The following is a 21,486-nucleotide window of genomic DNA, read 5'->3' on the forward strand; positions in this document are numbered from 1 at the left end:
GGCCAACTCAGCCATCCAAGCCCCCAGTTGCAGTTCCATGTCCTGGGGCTGAGCCCTCACTCACCGCTATACCAGGTTCCCTGGCCTGGAGACACTGCTTAGCTGTGGGCCCAGCCAGCTGGGGGACAGGTCCCAGGAGGTGACTGTGTTTAGTGACCCCACCCCCTGGCCTCCCTCCCTAATGAGTGCACTCTGTGGGGGCTGGCTGGGTGGGGCAGTCGGCTCAAGTTTCTGGCCCCAGATCCTTGATAATTTCCCTGGGGCCTGGCGTGGGGTTGCTCCTTCCGGGCCTGGTGGAGCCCCAGGCCAAGTCTACCCTGCCCAGGGCCTCCAGAAACCCTGGGTTGGAGGTGACCGAGGCTCAGGCCGTGGTCTTGATTCTGGGCACCCTAGACCCCCCACTCCCACTGCTCTGGGAGGATGGAAGCCTGGTTTGCTTCACCGCACCCCTGCCTCCCCACATACGACAAAGGGGCCCGCCTCACGGGAAAGATTCCCCAGACCAGGCGGGACAGAGTTTAGGGTTCTCTCCGGGCCCCCAGGAGTCAGATCGAAGTGGTGAGGATGAGAGAGGCCTAAATCCCCGGGATTGGGTCAGCGCCCCCATGCTGGATTTGGATTTGGGGCTGCCAGGGGAAGGGGCCCCCCAAAGCCTCCACCCCGCTCCCCAGCCTCCCCCCAACAAAACACAAAGAACACCAAAATCAGGCGAATGAGGCAGCGGCGGTCGTAACAGGCTGCGTTTAGTGGTTTTTATGTACAAGAAAAATGGTTTTTTTTTTTCTGGTTTTTCATCAACTTTTGTCTCTTTTTTGTTTTTTTTTTGTTTTTATTACTTTAAAGCTTCCCCCCACCCCCACAAAGTGCATTTTTATCATTTATTTTTGTCATCTCCCACACGTTATAAAGACTCTCAAGTACAATCTATGGAATGTCTGCTCTGTGCTGTGCCCCCTGCGGGCGCTGTCCCAGCCCCCCATTTGCCAGGCCTAGCCCCCAAAGTCGAAGGCACCTCGAGTCCAGGCCTGGGGCAGGGGATCTGGGCATTGGGACCCCCCCATCCACAGGCAGATGGGGTCCCCCCAGCCCCCTCCATCTCCTGGTCCTGCCCCCCACCCCCCCCATGTAAATCTATGTATTTAGTGCGAGCTAGTCTTCACTCTGAGGTTGTGGCTCTTGGGGTGCCCAAGCCCCCAGACCCTGACCCGTCCTGTGCCAGCCACCCCTCTACCCCACTCCAGGAAGGCTGCTTCTTCAGCTTAAATAACTTTTTAAAATAAAACTGCAAATATAAATATCTTTCTTTCTCAAAAAATAGGATTTTTGCGCGCTTTTTTTGTTTTTTTTTTTCTCCCTTTTTTTTTTTTTTTTTTTGTGTCTTTTCAGTCTCTCCATCTCACCTCCTACAAATCCGGCTGCCTGGACTATCTCAGTCCTGGAGGGGAGGGGACGGGACCCCAGCTCCTGCCTCAGTTTCCTCCATGTGCTAGTAGCTGCACCTGCTCCAGCCCAAGGGTCTGAGTAGTGCGAGGAATCAGTCCCCCAGGAGGAAGGGGCTGGGGGACCCTCTTCTCCTGCCGGAGACCCCTGTGGGGTGGAAGCCAAAAGGTTACAAGACTAGACAGCCACGTGGGGTTCTCCAGGCAGTCGCCCGAGGGGGCTGACTTTGGTATCACCCAGCTGGGCACAGGGCCACACCCGGGCCAGGCCAGGCCTGGTCCAGCATTTTACATTCACTAGTTGTAACAATTTTTTTTTTTTTTCTTTTTTTTTTTTATCCCTTACTCTCAAAAGGTGGGGGGAGGGGGGTGGCTAGGCAAGGGCCAGCAGCATCTAAAGCAAGAATGTTGCTCTTTCTCCTGGGCCCCTCAGGCTGACCACCACTGCAGACGAGGGCTCCGGCCCCTCTCTATCTGCCTGCCCCAGAGACACCCCCCGGAGCCCCTGCCTTAAGCCAGGGGGCCTGGCTCACCCTCATGTTCACACGCGCGCACACACACACATCCACGCAAGTTCATCACGATGATGGAAATAACAATTTTGCTTGTTTTTTTCTTTCTTTTTTTTTTTTGTACCAGGCAGTTAAAAAGAAAAAAAAAACACCCCAAAAAAAAAGAAAACATAAAAAAAAAAAACAACCAAACAAAAAACCTTCTGCTTTGTCCTTTCTGACGAGTCAGCCCGTCCCTCCTCCGTTTTTTTTTTTTTGTTTGTTTGTTTCCTGAAACGCGAGAATTCAGCAGTATCTTTGGCAACACTTTATCACGACCTTAATTTAAAGAATAAAAATAAAATCGATCCACATCTATATACAGTATGTGATTGCGCGGAGTTGGGGCGGGGGGTGAGGCGGGAGGGCAGGGGGTCCCGGCTCTGGGCCCATGCAGAGGCTGCAGCCTCTCGGACAGCCCGCAGGAGAGAGGTTAAGGCAGAGTGGGGTTGGGACTGGCGGAAGCGAGCGCGGAGCTGGGGGCAAGGGTTTAGTGCAATTCCCGAGGAGGTTTGTGTTAAAGTGTTGCCTGGGAGGTTGTGGCCCTGGTTTCTACCACAGTCCCAGAGGGCTCCATCCCCCAAGTCCGGTCGCCCCCACTGGCCAGGACGACATCTGTGATTTTCAATTGGTTTTATTGCGAAGGGGTGCGTGGGAGGGGGAAGAGGGCTCTCCCCTCAGGGAACCTCTCTGGGAGTTGGGGGGAGGCGGCGAGGGGGTCTCGGCCCAGCCTCCGGCCCGAGCACTGGGCTCCCTGTTCAGCCTCCAGAGATGGTTCTCCAAAATAGCTCGCCCCAAGACTTTCAGGTGTGAACACAGCAGCCCTCCACCACCCGGCCCTGGGCCTGCCCCCTCCCCTGGACCCAGAGGGGGGATCCTGAGACATTTGGGGCGGGGGGGGGCTGATGGGCTCAGGAGATGGAAAGAAAACTATTCTGTAGAAACGGTGATGAAAATTGCCTTCTTAAAAAGCTTCCCTTTAAAAAAAGAAAAAAAAAAAAAATAGACGGAGACAACGCACTGGGTACAGGGAGACGGGCCGGCGGCTGAGGCGGGGAGCAGAGACACCCCCCTTTGGGTTTTGACAAGAATGTCTCAGTTTAGCAGAGTGTCTATTTACAGGGTCCCAAGTTAGGATTTGCATATGCAAGAGGGAGACGGGGTGAGGGCGCCCTGGCTTCTGGAAACATCACCTCCCCAACCCTGGCCCCTGTCCGTGGCCTGAGGCTCGGTCAATGCCGGGCCTTTTGGGAGCCAGAGGTTGGGGGGAGGCAGGTACCAGCCCCCAGAGTACAGTCAGTGCCTTTGAGTAAAAAGAGGGGTGCTGGAGTGGGGGGGGTGTAAGGCCCTGGAGATGGGGCTCCCTCTGTGGCCCACCTCAATGGGAATGGCGCATCCAAGATGGCAGCTCCTTGGTGGCCACATGAAAGGGCAGCCATGTTGGAAGAAAGCCCAATAGTGGGCAAGAGGAAGGAGGAGCAGGGAGGATAGAGGGCGAAGGGTGGGTGCGGATTAGATTGCTCTGGCTGGTTGGAAGGCCAGCCCTCTCTCGGGCCCATCCCTGAGCTAGGGAATTAAGTAAGGAGGATCCCTATCGACATAGATGGCCACTGGTATGGCTAACGGGATGAGACCGCTCCACGTCAGGAGGGAACAAAAAAAAAAAGAAAAGCGGGGGGGGGGGGGCGGGAACAGAATGGGAGAGCGGGGAGAACACAGAACAAACACAAAAACCCCACAGTCCTGCCTTAAATGCAAGCTTCCACGGTGAAATACAAATACCTCAGAAGATTTTTCCGGGCCCTTCCCAAAGCCTACCTGACCCCCGCCCCTTGCCTTGGGGAACAGAAGTGGATTCTACGTTTGTGGTGGGTTTTTTTTTTATTATTTTGTACAAAAATAAATCGACTTTTAGGAATTTCTTTTGCTCGCTCTCTCTCTCACTCTTTTTTTTTTTTTTGTCTTTTCAACTTTTCATATAAGTTGGTTGCAACTTGTAAACATGTTTTTAAATTAAGAATTAAGATAAAGTGTAGTAGTACCCGTTCTGTGACAAAGTGCCAAGACTTCAAATGTGGTTGGTTGTCTTTTTTTTTGTTTTTTTTTTCCTTTCATTTTATAAAATCTTGTTTTTTATTGCTTTTGTGGCATTGGAACTTCTAGACTCTTCTCCCGTCCTCTCCCGTGGCCCATTCCTGCCATATCCGAGACCCTAGGTAGGTTCCCTCCGCTCAGCTACACTCACCCCACCCTGCTGTCTGCTCCTCTGAGGAAAAGTATATTATATATATATATATCTATATATAAATTTCATTTTTAAGGAGGAAAAGAAAAAAATCTAAAAAGTGCTTTTAAAAATCGGGAGAGGGCTACGGGATAGGGAGAAGACCTAAGTGTTGAATTTTCAAACGTCTCGTTGAGGGGGGACCCAGGTGAACTGGGTTGGAGGTGCCGCCCCGGGGGGGCTGGTCTCCAGGGGTCCTGCCGGGTTGTAAGTGCCGTGAATGGAGGCGGCAGGATCCCTGGGGGAGCCATCCTGGCGGCCCCCCCACCCCAGTCTTATCCCCTTTTTTCCAAGCTGGGAAATAAATAGATTTGTGTCTCGGTGGTTGGGAGATCTGGGGAATGGGGAGCCAGAGGCAGGATGGGGAAGTGGGGAGGCCGTTCGGGAGATCGCGGGGGGAGACCCCCCCCTTAATAAGTGCCCTGAGGAAGGAGGGTGGGGGGTCGGGGACGGGGGCCATTTTAACGTCCACTCACAGCGGACAGAAAGCATTTTTAAGGTCTTGTCTAAAAGACTCATAGAAACCAGCGAGCGGAGGAAAAGAAGAGCTCACCCCAATCTCAGGCCCCCCATGGGGCCCACCCTCACCCCAGCCCAGGGCCCGGGATGGGGCAGGCCACAGATGGGGACCCAGGCCCCAGGCCGGGTGCCTGCGGGGCTGGAAACCCTTGTGTCACGTCCCATAACACCCCCAAACCAGGCCCCGAAACCCAGCAACAGGGTGGCAGGAGGGGACCAGGAGCGAGAGGGTCCCTGTTTAAGGAGAAAACATCAGGAAGGAGAAAAATCTAAGAAAAGCACTATCCTAAAATCTGTGAGGCTTCATATATATATATCTGTATATATATATATAGATATAGATATCTGTATATAGATTTTCTTTTTTTGTGTTTTTCGGGGGGGTGGTTGGTGATTTTTTTTTTCTCTCTCTCGGGTTTCTGGTTTCTCTTTTTTTGTTTTTGGTTTTTAGGCGAGTCCGGCCGTGAAGTTACCGTCAGCGGCTCCCCCACCGCTGCCGCCTCCACCGCCGCCGGGACCTGCTACATTCAACTGGCCCAAGCCATCGGGGCCCACCTCGTCCTCGTCCTCCTCCTCGTCCTTAAAGTGCTTCTCCTGGCCGTTGCGCCTGGCGTCGGGGGAGCCGGGCGGCGCGGGGGTGCCGGGCGGCGCGGGGCCCCCCGTGGTGGCCGGGTCAGGCCCGCCGCCCGCTCCCAGCCCCCCGCCCCGCACACGGGGCTTGCGGCCGCGGCGTGAGGGCACCCCGTTGCAGCCGTCCTTCTTGAGGTGTCTGTGCAGGTGGTCGGAGCGCACGAAGGTCTTGCAGCAGCTGTCGCACTGGTAGGGGCGCAGGCCCGTGTGCACGCGCATGTGGTTCTTCAGGTCGTAGTTGTGGGCGAAGGCCGCGCCGCACTGCTGGCACAGGTAGGGCTTCTCGCCTGTGTGCTTCCGCATGTGCACCTTGAGCTTGTCCTGCCTGCGGGCGGGGCGGGGGAGGGGCGGTCAGCGGGCCTGCGGGGGACACGCCCCAGGGGCAAAATCACCGTTCCCGGAGCAACTGCAGAAAACCCTTGGGAATTGCTTCCGGGTAGGGAGGAGGCAGGAAAGGAGCCCTGGTGGAGCAGTGGTTAAGCACCCAGCTGCTAACCGAAAGGCTGGCAGTTCAAACCCACCCAGCGTTTCTGCAGAAGACCTGGTGATCCGTTCCCCTAAAGGTTGTTGTTAAAAAATAAAAAGGAAAAAAAAAACAGCGTAGCCCTCAATTCCAACCCATAGCGACCCTATAGGACAGAGTAGAACTGCCCCATAGGGTTTCCAAGGAGCGCCTGGTGGATTTGAACTGCCGACCCTTTTTGGTTAGCAGCCTTATCACGTAACCATTGTGCAACCAGAGCCCCAAAAGTTGTTTAACAACAATGTCAATTAAAGATTGTTGTTAGGTGTTGTCAATTTGATTCTGACTCACACTGACCCCATGTGACAGGGTACAACTGCTCTATAGCGTTTTCTAGGCTGCAGTCTCTACGGGAGCAGATTGCCAGGTCTGTCTTCTGAGGCACCTCTGGGTGGGTTTGAACCACCAACCTTTTGGCTAGTAGTTGAGTGCTTAATCGTTTGTGCCATACAAAGACTTCTAGGATTATTTTAGGGTAAGAAGAGGGTGACTGATGGGTTTTCTGGGAGGCAGGGCATTCAGCGCTCAAGCTGAGAAAGTTCTGGGCAAACGGGGACAAGTAGGGGCGGTTTAACAGTCTGGTGGCAGCGCTGAGGGCCCGCAGGAAGTCTTGAATGGGCCTTAGACCTGGCTCACTGTGTGGCCCTGGACAAATGGATGACCTCTCTGAGCCTCACTTTTCTTATCCATAGAACAACCAAGCAACCAGTTGCCATCAAGTCATGTCCAGCTCATGTCGCCCTCATGCATGCCAGAGTAGACCTGTGCCCCATAGGGTTTTCAATGGCTGAGTTTTTAGAAGTGGAGTGCCAGAATTGCCAGGCCTTTCTTCTACAGCACGTCTGGATGGACTCGAACCACCCTTTCAGTTAGCAGCTGAGTGCTTAACTGTTTGCACCACCCAGGGACTCCTTATCCATGGAAGGAGATGGCAACAGGTTTCCCGCCGCTGCCTAAGTTCTGTTAGCAATTCTGCCCCAGGAGGGGTGAAATGAGGCCAACAATTGGCCACTGCATTTACTCACACCATGGGCATTTATTGAGTGTCTGCTGAATACTAGAAACCCTGGTGGCGTAGTGGTTTGGAACTCAGCTGCTAACCAAAAGGTCTGCAGGTTGAATCCACCAGCAGCTCCTCGCAAACCCTCTGGGGCAGTTCTACTGTGTCCTATAGGGTTGCTATGACTCAGAATCAACTCAAAGGCAATCGACTTGGGCCCTGTTCCAGGTGCTGAAAATACCGAAGGGAACACAACAAGCAATCATCCCTTCCCTCTGGGAGCCGGCAAGTGTTGTGTTTGGTGACCGATAGTGACCAACAGTCCCCATTTACCCAGAACTTTCCCAGCTTTAGCCCTGAAAGTCCCCTGTCCCAGGAAACCCGTCAGTCTCGGGCAAAAGGGGACAGTTGGCCATCCTAGTAACTGAGTCCCCCAACTGTTCCCTCACCTCTGCGTCATTCCCCTGTGCCAAACTGGTTTCCTGGCTGTCACCCCGTACACACCAAACATGAACCTACCCCAGGGCCTTTGCATGCGCTGTCCCCGCTGACTGGAATGCTTTTTCCTCCCAGATCTTCACTAATGTATTTAGGCTCAAATGTTACCTTCTCAGAGAGGCCCTCCCCCCGGCTGCCCTGAGTTCCCTCACCCCCAGGTGCTGCGCTGTCCAGTACGGCCGCCACTGGCCACTTGCAGCTCCCATGCCCTTGAGATATGGCTGGTCCAAAGGGAGATATGCTGGAAGTGCGAAAGGCACTGAGATCCTGGGACGGGTAATATAAAACAAACTCAGAACCCTGCATGCTGCTTACATGCCAAAATGATGATAATTGGATCTATTGCATTATATAAAAATATATGGCTAAAATTAACTTCACCTGTTTCCTTTTTTTTTTTTAACGTGGCCACCAAAATATTAAAAATTATGTTATGTGGCCCGCATAATATTTCTGTTGCACAGCACCAGCCCATATTCATGGGGGTGGGTTCCTGTCCCGAATCGTCAGGGCAGGGGTGGGACCAGGGTCTTTGAAGCCCAGGGCAGCTTCTCACCAGCTCCTTTCTGCTGCCTCTTGTACCCTCAGACGCTCTGGGTCTCTTCCTTTTCATACCCGCCAGACTGAGAGCTTCTTCAATGCTCACACTAAGAAACTCCTACTCATCCTTTAAAGCCCCAACTCAAATGCCCTTCCCTCCTCCAGGAAGCCTTTTCCAAACCCCAAAGACCTGGCTCCCCCTTTGAGTTTCTCCAGGTCCAGTCCTTCTGTCGGGTACAGCCCTGACCACAGAGAACTCAGAGAGCCAGTGTCCCTCCTTGCTGTAACCCATCCATGGCTCTCAAAAGCCCTTGGGTTCAAGGCCAGGCTGCTAGGCCTGACTGTAGAGACCCTTAGCAAACAAAACCCAGCCCTGCTCTCTGCCTTGTCACCCCCACGTAAGCCGACAGAACTCAGCCTGTGAGGAACTCACTACTCCCTGGCCTAGCCAAGTCTGTTACCAGCCTGTGGGCTTTTGGCTCCTGCAGCTGCCAGGCTCAGAGAGGGGAAGTGACTTGCTCAGAGGTGCACAGCAGGCTGGGGGCAGAGCCAAGGCGGGCTGGGGGCGGAGGCAGCCCCAGTTTCGTCACCCCGAGCCCCGGCTGGGTAATTATAGCCCCGGCCGCCACAGGCCCCGCTTACTCAACGCTCCGGTGTGACTCAGAGGGGCCCCTGGCTCTGGAGCCTGGAGGGAAGGTGGGGGCTGGGGCCCTGGGTGGGGGGCCAAGAGGAACCAAGCGGATGCGTGGGGGAAGAGGCCTGGCCGAGTGCCTGTCCCTCACTGGGCCTCAGTTTCCCCAATTGCCAAATGGGATTGTCCCCGGGTCGGGAGTGGGGGTGGCCAAGAGCACGGTAACTCAGAGTGAAACGGAGCTCCAGGCCTGTGGTCAGGAGGCCCCGGGCCTGAGTAAGGTAGGGCGGAGTCAGGCTCCACTCCTGGGCTGGTCCCACCTTCCAACCTTTGCTTAAGTCTGGTCACCTCTGAAGGCCTTGGCCTTCTGGGCCTCGACCAACCGCCCTGGTCTGGCCACTCCTCCTAGGCCCAGAGACCCCAAGGGCATGACCCACAGCCACCTCAGGACTCTCCAAGTTCACTGTCACCCCAATTCTGCCAACTTGACTGGCTGCCTCTCAGTTGGTACCCTTCGACCCCGTCTGGCACTCCTGGCCTGGGAGTCCAAGCCACACCCTCTCTCCTGGCCTGCCTGGGGAGGGGACTAAGGGGCTGGAGAGGGGGTCAGCCCCCAGTTCCTGTCCCCACGGGGTGGGGCTGGGAAGCTAGGACAATGGCCTCTTTCTTCAGCTTGGGCGGGTGTGGCTGGGGGAACCCCAGGGCGGGGGGCAGGGTGATGCTGAGTCACCCAGCCTGGCCAGGCCCCTGCGTGCCAGCCCCCCACCCCCACCGGGCCAGCCCGCCCTGGGTCTACATGGCCCAGTAGCCATCTCTGAACTCTAATGACTGAATTACAAACTCCTCCCTCTTGACCTCAAACTCCACCTGGCCCAGGACCTCCTTTCCCCACCAGCCCTGTGGCTCCTGGGTCCTCCTCCCTTCACGCTCCCCTGAGCCGACTCTGCCACGGGGCCTTTGCATGGGCTGCTCCCTCTGCCCTCCTCCCTCTATGCTCCCCCAATCTGACTCTGCCACAGGGCCTTTGCACACGCCATTCCCTCTTCCTGGAACGCCCTTCCCTACATCTCCCCCCGGCTGCCCCGTCTCTTGCTCAGGTCTCAGTTCGGACACCACCACCCTAGTGTGGCCTCCTTTAGCACCTGCAGCCCCACCCCAACTGTGTTCCTGCTCCATTTCTCTCCTGGTACTTTCTGCCAACTGGTATCAGAAACTCCACGTATTTATTTTGTGTACAGTCTACCGCCCAGCACCTGGAACGTCAGACCTGCAAAGGCAGAGGTTTGGGCCTGTCTCAGTCCCTGCCGCATCCCCAGCACCTACAACAGGGCACGACACAGTCGGCACTCAACAAACATTGGCTGAATGAAGCAAATTCCTGGGGCAGGACATTAAACCACAGAAAACCAAACCTGCTGCCATCCAGTTGATTTTGACTCATAGTGACCCTATAAGACAGAGTAGAGCTGCCCCATGTGGTTTCCAAGGAGGGGCTGGTGGATTCAAACTGCCAACCTTTTGGTTAGCTGCCCTCATAGCTCCTAACCACTGTGCCACCAGAGCTCCTGGGGTAGGACCTAAGCGGGCTCAAAATCAATTGCCACTGAGTCAACCCTAACTCACGGCAACCTCAACTGTGTCCCAGCCCAAGTGTGCTCCATAGGGTTTTCAATGGCTGACGTTTCTTCCGAGGTGCCTCTGGGTGGACTCAAACCTCCAAGCTTTCAATTAGCAGTCAAGCGCGTCTACCCTTAGAACCACCCAGGGACTCCGTGAGTCCAAATCAACTCAGCGCCAACTGGTCTGGGACACGCTTTGGGTGTACGGCGGGCACCCGGCTTGGCTTCTGCACTTTACCCCCCACCAGAACGTCACCAGGGCAGGGGACCGTCTAGCTCATTCTCGAGGGGCACCTGGGAGATGCCTGGAAAGGGACGATCCAGGTCAGCGTTAGGGAAGGCAGGAGGTTCAGGTGTGGCTAGGAATTTGGGCCAGGGACCCTGAAAGCTGGGCCGCCCCCGGTCCCGCCCACTCAACGCTCAGTCCCACCCACCAAGCAGTGGCTCCACCCACCCCATCCTCAGCCGGGTCCCGGGCCAGCTCCGGCCCCGCCTCCACCCTCAGCCACACCCACCCACCCCCAGCCCCGCCCCCGTCGGCGCCCCACTCACCTGGTGAAGCGGACCTTGCAAATGTTGCACTCGTAGGGCTTCTCGCCCGTGTGGGTCCGGATGTGCCGCGGCAGCTTGCCGGCGCCCTGGATGACCTTCTCGCAGATGGGGCACTTCTGGAAGGCCTTGGCCCGGATCTTCTTCTCCACCTTCTGCGACCAGGCCGGGTAGACGTCACCGTCGTGGGCGCCGCTGAAGTACTTCAGGTAGTAGTCCATGACGCCCTTGTCCTCCGCCCTCGACTCCTCGTCGCTGTCCGCGGCCCCCGCCGCCGCCGCCCCCGCCCGGCCCACCGACGACATCACCTGCTGCAGCAGCGTGCTGGCCGCCAGCCCGTCCACGTCCGGCCCGTCCCCGTCCTCGCCCTCGGCGGCGCCCGAGTGGAAGCCCGGGGAGTCGCCCGGCTCCGGGGCCGCCTCCGACAGCGAGGCCGCCTCCTCCTCCCCGGCCCGGCCGTAGTGGCCGTTCTGGGTGGCGGCCGGCGCGGGGAACAGGCCCCCAGCGGCGGCGCTGGCCGCCGTGTCCTCGTCCCGCTCCGGCCACAGGCCCGGGTTGCTGTCACCCTCGTCGCCCTCACCTGCGGGGGGCCGCTCCCCCGGGGGGCCCGGCCCGTAGAAGTCCAAGCCGTTGCAGTCGCCGGCGGTCACGGCAGCCACGGCGGCCGCCACGGCCTCCTTGGTGGGGTCCAGGTCATCGTCGGAGGCGCCGAAGGCCGACCAGGGGAAGGCGGCCGCCGCGGCCGCGGCCGCGGGGGGCAGGCTGTTGATGGGGTTGCTCTGGAAGAACTCGAGGTACTCCTTGGCGCGCAGGAGGTTGCGCTGGTCGATCTGCTCGACCAGGTCCAGCTGGCCGGCGGCGGCGCCCGGCTCGGCGGCCAGGATCTGCCGGTCCAGCAGGTCGGCGCAGACGTGGCTGACGGCGGGGATCTCCAGCAGGCGGGCGGCGCTGAGGATGTCGCCCACGTTGGCGGTGCTGACGGTGAGCGTGGCCGTGTAGGCGAAGTCCACCAGGGCGGTGAGCGCCTCGGCGCTGACGAAGTCGATCTCGTACACGTTCTGCTGGTCCACCACGGCCCCCGACGTGAACAGCTTCTTGAAGTACTGGCTGCAGGCGGCCAGCACCGAGCGGTGCGTGGGGAACTCGCGGCCCTCCACCAGGATCACCACGTCGCACAGCAGGCCCTGCGTCCGCTGCTCGTTCAGCCCGCTCAGGATGTCGCTGCTGTGGTCGGGGAACGGGATCCCGATGGGGCCGTCCACGCCGCCGGCCATCTTCCGCGCCGAGACCTGCCACACCGGGGAGGAAGGGGGGACTGTGGTGAGGCCGGGTCCCGCCCGCCGTCCCGCCCTGCCCCAGCCTCGGTTTCCCCAGCTCTGTGTCGTCCACCGATGTAGCCCTGCTCTCAGGGCTTCGCTCTGACCGTCTGTCAAATGCGAGAGCCGGGCCTTGGGGCAGAGTGCGGGCAAAAGCCCACACTGGGGACTCAATTAAACATCGCTGGCACCCTCCCTGCCACTAGAGGCCCCAGAGGAATACCCGTTCAAGGTGGGCTTGGAGGCGTCCTACAAGCACACAGTAGGTCCTTAATAAATGTGCCCCGACATACAAGCTTGGTTATTTTTTGTTGTTGTTGTTGTTAATCTGAGCGCAGGCTTAGCCAACACCTTCTCCCAGAGATCACAGCAGTAAGGTTTACAAAGCACCTACTGTGTGCCGCTCACGTCAGCACCCCTGAAGAGTTCCATAAACACCACCATTGTCAAGGGGAGGGGACAGAACAAGGCTCAGGGAGGGGGGTGCCCTGCCCACAGCCCCACAGCAAAAAAACTGGGGCCTTTGGACCCCAGAGCCCAGCTTCAGCTGATACCCATCCTGCCTAACCCCTTGTCCCCTGCCTCCCTGTTGGCCTGGAGCTCCAAGTCAAAAGGAAAGAGTGAGGCTGGGGCCCAGGACCCATCCTGGGGTCAAGGCAGGCCCTGTGACTTTGCAGGATGAACTGCTTCCTGCCCCACTGAGCCCCCAGAACACGACTTGGCCCTGGGTGTGAGAAATCAGGGACCCAGGTTACCACCTCCCCATGCTGGCTCCCCTCAGAAGGAGCATTGGATTGGGGATCTCCTGCCTTCCCAGGGCCCCGCCTGGTGGGCTGTCCCCAACTCTCAGCTCCCCAGGCTATGCTGCTCAGTCAGGCAAGGCGCCCTGGTGTGCTCTGGGTCTCAGTCTCCCCATCTGTCAAATGGGCAGAGGCTTTTGGAAGGGCTGGACCCTGGGGACCTGTCTATCCGTCCTGCCCCCTCTCCCCCCCTCCTTTTTTCCGCCTTCCCCTTGCTGTGACTCATCCACCCACTCCGAGCTTGTGCAACCCTCTGGCTGCCGTCCCCACCCCTCCACCCTCTCCGGGGAGCCCCTGGCTGCCCCAAGCCACCCCGCACAGCACACATTCCTGCGGGCTGGCCACAGCACTCGGGTTGGGCCTCCTCGGCCTCCAGAGGCCGAGCGACCCTCCTCTCCAGCCCCGGCTCTGACCAGTCCCTCTCGCTCTGCCACAGACATAGGCAGCCGGCCCGGTGCTGGTCTGGCGGACACAGGAGGTGGCCCTTGCGGCCCTGGCTGGGCTGTCCCAACCCCCTGGCAGCAGGGTGCGGGCGGTAGGCGACACACAGGCCTTTGTACAGCAGCGGCTGAAGCACTACACTTCCCAGGACGCCTCTCTCCCCTCAGCCCCCCTCCACCACCCCCCCGCCCCCGCCTGCCCTCCTTCCCGCCTGGGCCCAGGCACCAGCTGCTCAGCTCCCCCCTGCGTCCGCCAGCCTGCCGTGGGGCGGGGGGGAGGCTCAGATGTGGCTGCTGGGAGCAGGGAGGGTGGGGGGCGAGCCCCCTTTGGCGGCTGCCACCCCCTGCCACCATCTGCCGTCTGGCCCGGGGCTGCACGGCCTGCGGGCAGATGGGGTGCAGGATACGACTGCCTTGCCCTGCCTCAGCTCCTGTAGGGAGGGAGGGGACTTCTGACCCAGGCCACCAACGCCCCAAGACGGCCACCCTGGCCCTGCAGGGCAGCTGCACATGATCCAGGATCCCCTCAGGCCTTGGTCCCCAGGTGTGACTAGGGAGCACCTCCCAGGGCCTCTAGGTTGGGACCTGGGATAGTCCAGGTGATCTCCATACTTAAGCCTCCCCCTTCCCCGGGCCACGCGTAGCAAGCGCTATCTTCCCACAAGGCACTGGTCTGCTCAGCCCATTTTTAGGTTCAGGGTGGTGGGTGGGACCTGTTGCCGGAAGTCACCCAGCAGGGATGGGACAAGCCTGGGACTCGAACCCAGCCCAGAGCCCGAGACCAAGTCCCAGGCCTGGGCCTCCAGGGGCTGACCAGCTGGGTCCTCTATTTCTCCAGACATCTGTAACCTGTTCCACAAAGGGCAAGGCCAAGGAGAGCCCCCATGACAGCACTAAGAGCCCCCATTTTACAGATTACCTACAGATTAGCAAACTGAAACCCAGAGACAGCTATTGTCCTGGCTGAGGGCACACAGCAAGGCTGACCCACAGGGGCCGAATGGGGGTGGCCCCACCTCCCGCCCCCACCCCCAGAGTCACCACCTCCTGTTCCCTGGAAACCAAACTGGCTCTGCAGACAACTGACCCCTAACCTCCCTCCAGGAACACAGGCCACCTGCCGGCCCCACCCAGGCTTCTCCAGGCCCAACCCCTCAGAGCCCGAGAAGGAGGGCAGTGTGCCGGTGGGCGAGGTCCCAGTGCACCTACTGCGTGTACGGCCTCTCACTGTTCCCTTCACCCTAACAGGCCCGGCAGGCCCCTGGCACACAGTAGGTGCTCAATAAATGGCGGTTTTGTTCACGACAATCAGAACGCACAATCTCTCCTTTGGGAAGCCCTCTCCCCCAACGCCCAGGGTCCCTGAGCTCAGGGCCCCCACCCCTCCCGCAGCTCATCTTTCATCATGGCCCCTCCCCCACTCTCGACTCCGTGGGATTTCCGGGGTGCTCAACGCTGACTCGGCTACCCAAGAGGGGCAGGCCCCAGCAGGCCCCTCCTGGGCTGGAGGCGGGGCGCACTCCTCCCCCTGGACTTCTCTTGGCCCCTACGCCCAGTGCTCTGCATGGAGGCACACAGTAGGGGCGCATCGGATGAACCACAGGGTGGACCAAAAACTAAAGAAACACCCTGAAGAGAGCCCATGTCTGGCCCCGCCCACCAGGGCACACCCAGTGTCAGGGGACTCTGCAGCCTGCCAGTCCCACCTCCTATCTAACCTAGGGCCAACTTGCTGTTGCTGTTTTCCAAGGCAACAGGACCCAGGCCTGTTTTCAGTTCTCTGGGGTCCTTTTCTGTGTCCTGGGACTTTCCAGAACTAACCTAGGCCTTTCCCTGGGGTGGGGAGCTGCTTGGGCACCCTCAGTTTACCTTCCATCAGCTTTTTCTGGCTGAAGAAACTGGGGACTCAGAGAAGTGAGGGGGCCTGGCCAAGGTCATGCAGCTGATCAGTGGCCAGGCCTGACCTCCTGCCACTCAATTGTGGGGACACGGGGGAGGTGGGGGGGGCTGGCACAGCAGGTGTCACGCAGGAGGAAGCTAGGAAGGTGCTCCTGGCATGGGAACCAGCAGGGGCAAAAGCCTGCAGGTGGGTGCAAGGAAGGGGGGCGAACAGGGAAGTGGGAGGCTGTGTTGCTAGGGCAGGAACAGGGAGTCTGGGGCTCCTCAAGGTCACCTAAACGGGTGAGGGGTGAGACCGGGCCTCCTCCCACCCACACTTCCCGGGAAGGAGAAGGGGGGCAGGGAGGCAGGTAATTGCCACCAACACCTTCCTGAAGGAGTGCCTGGGGGCGCAGCTTAATGAGGGGTTAAGGGTCCCCCACCCCCCAAGGAGAGAATGGGGTAGACCTAGAAGTCCTACTGTTTGCCATGCCAGGCAGCCCAGGTGCAAATCTATCCACCCCCCGCCCCGCCACCGCCAAGCGATATGACCCCAGGCAAGAGGTGAGGCCTCTCTGTGCCTCAGTTTCCCCGGGGGCCATTCTTTCTGGGATCAGAGTTTCATTGACAAGGGCTCAGCAAACCTTGCCTGAGGGCCTACTGTGTGCCAAAGGCAGTCCTCAAAAGTGCAAGGAGGCTGTTCACCCTCCAACTTCCCTTTAGAACGTTATTCCAGAATCCAGCCTCCTCTCCACCTACTATGTGCCCAGGGAGTGGGCAGAAGGGTCCCAGGAGGAAGCTGGGGGAAGCCGTCTAGAGGGAAAAACTGGGCCCAGAGAGGGTGGGTGGCGGGCCCCAGGTCACACAGCAAGCCAGGCATGCAGGTGTGGCTGCCAGGCCCATGCCCGTCGGCCCCAGCCCCCTCTCGGCCCGCGGACTGTGTCGCAAGGTTCGTACAGACAGGTTACCCCGCCCCGACCTGGTGCCAATCCTCGCCTGGCCTGGTCCCGGCTATAATGGGAAGGAATGCAGTGTCCCGATTGGGGGGCGGGGGGCACTGACCGACTGCCCGGGGTGGCTGCCAGCTGCCTGCCTGCCCGCCCCCTGCCCACGCGGGCCTCCGGGCCAGACATGGAGCAAACAGGCCCTCGGCCATTTTCCGTGTCCATTTATTGCCCTAAATGGGGAGGGGCTTCCTGCCCAGGCCTTAAAGGGCCAGAGGCAGGAAGGCTGTGGCCCAGCGGGAAGTGTGAGTGGGTGGGGGGATGAGGAGGCCCTGGAGATTCCATCTGATTCCCAGCTCATGGGTGAGGCCAGGGCCCACCCTGTTCCCACGCTCAGGGTTCAGCCCCTATACCAAGGCCGGGCTGGGAGGAAGCCAGAGCCATCCACAATGGAGGTGGAGGAATGAGCTTCCCATCACCGTGGGTAAGCAAAGGCAGACTGCAGAATTCCATCACTGTCCACACCGCCCTGGGCTCAGGCTACACCTGCTCATCCCAGTGCCAGGGACAGGCTAAGCTCTCCTCCTGTCACTGGCTTGTCACCTGCACACACACATACCGGCCCGGCCTGACCAGGTGGAAACTGCAGCCTGGGAAGCCCCCGGTGAAGGTCTGTGCCCACAGCGCCGGGTCAGATGGAAGGTGGGACCAGGCCTTGTTTTCCAGTCAAACCAGAAAGGCGTGGGTGGGGATGCTTCCACTGAGCGGCCAGCCACAGCCTGCTGGGGGGACAGATGGAGGAGCTGGACCTTTGGCCATCCTCCTCCCAGGTACGGGATTCTCCGCCGGCCGGGCACCTTCTGCGCCTCGGTGCTGGAAACTCAAGGCTCGGGCCCCAGGGCAGGGGCCACTCCTGGCGGGGCTGGGAGCCTGGTCATCACATCTTGACCATTAAACCCACCAGTCTTCAAGCGCTGGGAAGCAGGATTTGTAGTCAGCGTCTCATTTTACATATCAGAAACAGGCTCAGAGAGGGGCAGTGCCTTGCCTGGGGTCACACAGCAGAGCCATTTGACTCCATCCTCCCTAACTTGGTCTCTTGGGGAGCAAACTATACTCCATCGTAACCGCCAGGTCCCAGGTACATGTCAGTGGAGGGCTAATCCCCTAGGCCCCCTCTTACTCTCATGCCCTTGGGGAGCTGCCTTCCTAAGGGGTGAAGTTTGCCTGACCTTGGGGCAAGCCTGGAGTCCAGATAAAGTCTGTGAACTCAGGGTCCTCAGTAGTTGCTCAACAAACGTTCCCAAGGAGTCACCGACTGAATCCCTGAGATGACATTTTTGGGCCCATGGTCATCTCCACGTTGCACTGATGGGGAAACCGAGGTTGGTGGAGGGGAAGTGGCCTCCCTACGCAGACCTCAGGCGGAACTCAGGGCCGAGCTGGGATTGGACCATGCTCGCCCCCACCCAAGCCTGTTCCTCTGGTCCCCACTGCCCAGGGCTGTCACAGGGCGGTTTATGATCTGTAGGGTGCCTGGAGCACCAGGTGACAGGTTGGGGGGGGTGAGTCTCAGGTGGCTAGTGACCCCACACCCAATCCCTGTAGTACCCAGAGCTGAGCCTGGTGCTCCCCACTCCACGACAGGGGGACAGACAGTCCCCACCTGGGGGAGGGTCACCATAAAAACCAAACCCATCTTACAGAGGGCTATGTACATGTGAATAGTAAATACCCTCCAAAGTCACCCAGGAATTAAAATTTCAGCGTCCCCTTTGGCCTCGGGGCTGGTCCAAGGTCACAGGGCAACTGGGCCAGCATTCGAACCCACAGCCGGCCTCCTCTTTGGAGCACTAGCTCTGGTACCATGACCCTTTCCCTCTTGGTTTGCTCTGGAATAATGGGGTCATAAAATCCAGAGCCCTGCCCACCTCCGAGGGCCAAGGTGCAGGCTGGCCGCTCAGGAGGGGCACCCATAAAAGTACCCGCCATGTGGGGGTGGGAGGCAAGAGCAAGGGGGCCTGTGCTGTGTGACCTTGGGCTTCTTGCTGGTCCTCTCTGAGCCCCAGAGGCTCAACTCTGCCAGCAGGTGCTTGAGACTGAGGCTGGATCACCGACCTCCAGCTGGATCGAAGACAGGTTGGGCAGGTGCCCCCAGCCTGCGCCCCAGGGAGGACTTTGGCCAGGTCCTGGGCCAGGAGGCAGGACCACAGGGGTCGACCAGCCCAGCCCCGGATAGGTGACCTCAGGCTGCTCTCTGCCTCCCTCCGGGCCTCAGTCTCCCCCACCCAGCTCAGCACCTGCTCAGAGGGTTGCTCCAAAACCCCAGGTTGCCACGTTCACGGTCTGCTTCCCCTCTAGGCCTTGGTGTCCCCACCTGGCAATGGGGACCATGCCACCTGCTGGCCCCAGTGCTAGGTTAGAGAGCCTTAAGGAATAGAGAGAGAAAAAAAAAACACCACCAAGGACTTGCTCATGGCCTAGGAATCTGACACCCTGAGTCCAGGCTGAGTTCTGCCCTGCTGGGCCTCAGTTTCCCCCAGCAGAGAATAGGGCACGGTGGTGCCCTGCATTGCTGCTAACTGGCCACTTTGCAGCCAGTCAGAACTGAATAATAAATACCCCCCCAAAGTGACCCACGAATTAAAATTTCAGTGTCCCCGTTGGCTCCTCTTTCCTTCATTAGCCATGCAGAGCCCAGGGTTCGCGCTCCCACCCCCTCCTCCCCCAGGCTCCGTCGCCACAGAGATGGCTGGCAGTAAACAGAGCCCCGAGCCCAGTGTGCTTCGGGGCCCCCTGGGGGAAAACGCCCCCTGCCTGGAGCCCTGGACAGCCTGGCCAGCTCCAGCCCAGCACCCCTACCCCAGTCGCCAAGGGGGTTCTGGGGCCTGGACTCCTGAGACCCCTCCCTGACACCCTCTGCCAATAGGAAGTGATCAGCGGGTGGTGGGGAGCCCCCCCAGTGTTGGAGCGGCGCTCTGGGGTTACGCCCTGGCCCTGCTGGGGAGGAGGGGGGTGACACAGAATCCCGGACGGAGAGGGCGTCCGGCTCCGGCTCCCGGAGGCAGCTGGCAGGGAGGGGGCAGAACACCAAGGCCACCAGTGTGTGAGCCAGGTGGGCACCGCCCGGGCAGGGGCGCCGGCACCCCTCTCTCTCACTTCCGCCGGCCGAGCCACCAACTCCTGACTGTATTCCCCACACACTTAGTGGGCGCTGACTGTGTGCCCGGGCCTGGATGGACAGCACCCTCCCTCTGCGGCCCACCAAGCTCTCCCGCCTGCCAGCCAGCGCGGGCAGTGCTTCCTGGGCCCCGCAAAGGCCTGGGCCCTGGGGTACACCGCCTGCCTCCCCGCGCTGCTCAGCCCCCTGCCTGCTCCTAGGCCTGGGGCTGGGGGAGGGGGCTGGGTCCCGGACCAGGGCGGCAGGGAGGGCGCCGGATCCCACCAGTTCTCCCCCTGCTCGGCCCGGGCTCCGACTTCGCACGTGGTGGTGGCGTCAAGGGGAGGGGGGGTCCAGGCACGAGGAGCCGGGGTCACGCGCTTTGGGGGCGCAGGCGGGGAAGGAGAGGTGCTCTCTTCTCTCGCCCGGGGGCCGGGATCGGGCGGCCGCGCGGGCAGGAGAGGGACCCGGCCGGTCCCCCCAGCCCGGGCTGAGTCAGGCCGGGCGGGGGCAGGAAGCGGCCCCCTCCCCCGCTGGCCGCAGCGCTCGGCCCCCGCCCGGCCCGCGGGCCCCCGCCGCGCCGCCCGCGCGGGGGGGTCCTACCTCCTTCCCGGGGCAGCGGCGAGGGGGCCCGGCCCCGGCGGCGGCGGTGGCGGCGGCTGCGGCTGGGCTGGCTCCCTCCGAGGGGCCGGGAGGCGGCAGTGAGCCTGGCCCCGCGCCACCCCCCGCCGCCGGCGGCCAATCCCCACCCGGGCTGGGGGGAGGGCGATGCAAATTACCCCGGATCTGGGTCCGCCCGCCTCCCCCACGCCCGGGCCCGGCCTGCACTAGGCCGCGCATCCCCGGGCTTGCCTGCGTCGCGCGGCCGCCCGGGCCGCCGCCCTCCCCGGGGAGCGCCGGGCGGGGGCCCCCCCGAGGCGGGGGGCCGAGGGGAGGGGGGCTGGGGACGGTTACACAACCAGGCGGGGAGGGGCCCCGAGGCGGGGAGGGGGCCGGCCCGCGGGCCGCGCAGCCGGAAGCCGGGGACCGCCACCGGCCCCCGGCGAGGGGAGCCCGGCTCCAGGCCCCGCCCCCATGCCGGCCGGGCCCGCCCCCGAGCCGCGCCGCGCCAGCCTCCCGCGCCCATTGGCTGGCCGGCCCGCCGCTCACCGCCCCTCCTCCGCACCGCCCCTGCCCGCGGGCCGCCGAGCGCCGCCGGCGCGGCTCACCCTGGGAATTGTAGTCCGAGCCGCCGGTCACCTGCCAGCTGCAGACGCCGGAGAACTACGACGCCCAGAAGGCCCCGCGGCCCTGCCCGCCCACCCGGACACCCCACCCCTTCCCCCCCCTTTGCAAAGCCCCCCTCCCTGTTTTTTCAGCCCCCTCCCCCCCCAATCCCCCATGGAGCTCAATCCTGGCCAACTCCAACGTATGCACGCAGCACCGAATAGGCCCTCGGGGGGCGCGAGCGCCCCCCGCACCCAGCTGCAAACTTAGCACGCGACGCGCCCCCCTCTCTCCTCACGCCGGTTCCCCCCACCCTCAATGCAGCCCCGCTTCCCCTCCCCCGCTCCCCGCGCTCCCCGAAAAGCCATGCACCCGGCTGGGCGGGGGGGCTGGCACACGAGCCCATGCACTTCGCCCCCGATCGCCCCTCCCGGGCGGCGCCCTCACCCCGCGCCCGGGATCCGGGGCGCCTCCAGCCCCCGGGCAGCTGGCAGCCACCCCCTCCTCGGAAACTTGGGGACAGTCCCCGGATCTCCCCTCCGCAGAGGGCAGGGTGGGCGCAGCGCCCCCGGCCCGTCCCCGCCTGCACCGGGTCCCCAGGGCCGCGTCAGGCGCCCACTTACCTCGCGGGGCCGGGCCGGGGCGCGCGGGGCCGGGGCCCGGGGTGGGAACTGGGCTCCGGGCCGCTGGCCTCCGGGGTCTGGGCGCTCGCTGGCTCGCTTGCTCGGCTTCCCCTCGCGCTGCGCCTAGCTCCGGCGGCGGCGGCGGCGTCACTGCCCCTACAGTAACTGTACAGTACAGCCAAAGCCCCGTATGATGCTCGCGACTCCCTTCCTGGTTTCTCCGAGGGCAAGAGGGGTCCTCCCTTGTCTTAAAGGTGCCGCAGCCGCCGGCCCCCCCCCCCACCGCGCCCAGCCCGCCCCCCCGGCCGGCTTGGAGCCTGGAACAGGCTCGGCAGG

General features: G+C 61.1%; 1 protein-coding gene across 5 annotated transcripts; it reads right to left on the reverse strand.

The window, feature by feature from the left end:
- Positions 1-2,608: 2,608 nt before the first annotated feature.
- Positions 2,609-21,423, reverse strand: ZBTB7A (zinc finger and BTB domain containing 7A). 5 transcript variants are annotated; one of them, XM_049876418.1, is made up of 3 exons: positions 21,151-21,423; positions 10,787-12,072; positions 2,609-5,748 (listed from the first exon to the last, which is right to left on the reverse strand). In XM_049876418.1, exons 2-3 carry the CDS (start codon positions 12,055-12,057, stop codon positions 5,241-5,243), a joined length of 1,779 nt encoding a protein of 592 aa, XP_049732375.1. In that variant the 5' UTR covers positions 12,058-12,072; positions 21,151-21,423; the 3' UTR covers positions 2,609-5,240. The 5 variants fall into 5 exon arrangements, with proteins under 5 accessions (XP_049732375.1, XP_049732378.1, XP_049732380.1 ...); XM_049876421.1 differs by lacking the exon at positions 21,151-21,423 and adding an exon at positions 20,174-20,348; XM_049876423.1 differs by lacking the exon at positions 21,151-21,423 and adding an exon at positions 20,101-20,137.
- Positions 21,424-21,486: the final 63 nt, after the last annotated feature.

The sequence above is a fragment of the Elephas maximus genome, chromosome 3 (genome assembly GCF_024166365.1).
Source record: "Elephas maximus indicus isolate mEleMax1 chromosome 3, mEleMax1 primary haplotype, whole genome shotgun sequence".
Lineage (NCBI taxonomy): Eukaryota > Metazoa > Chordata > Mammalia > Proboscidea > Elephantidae > Elephas > Elephas maximus.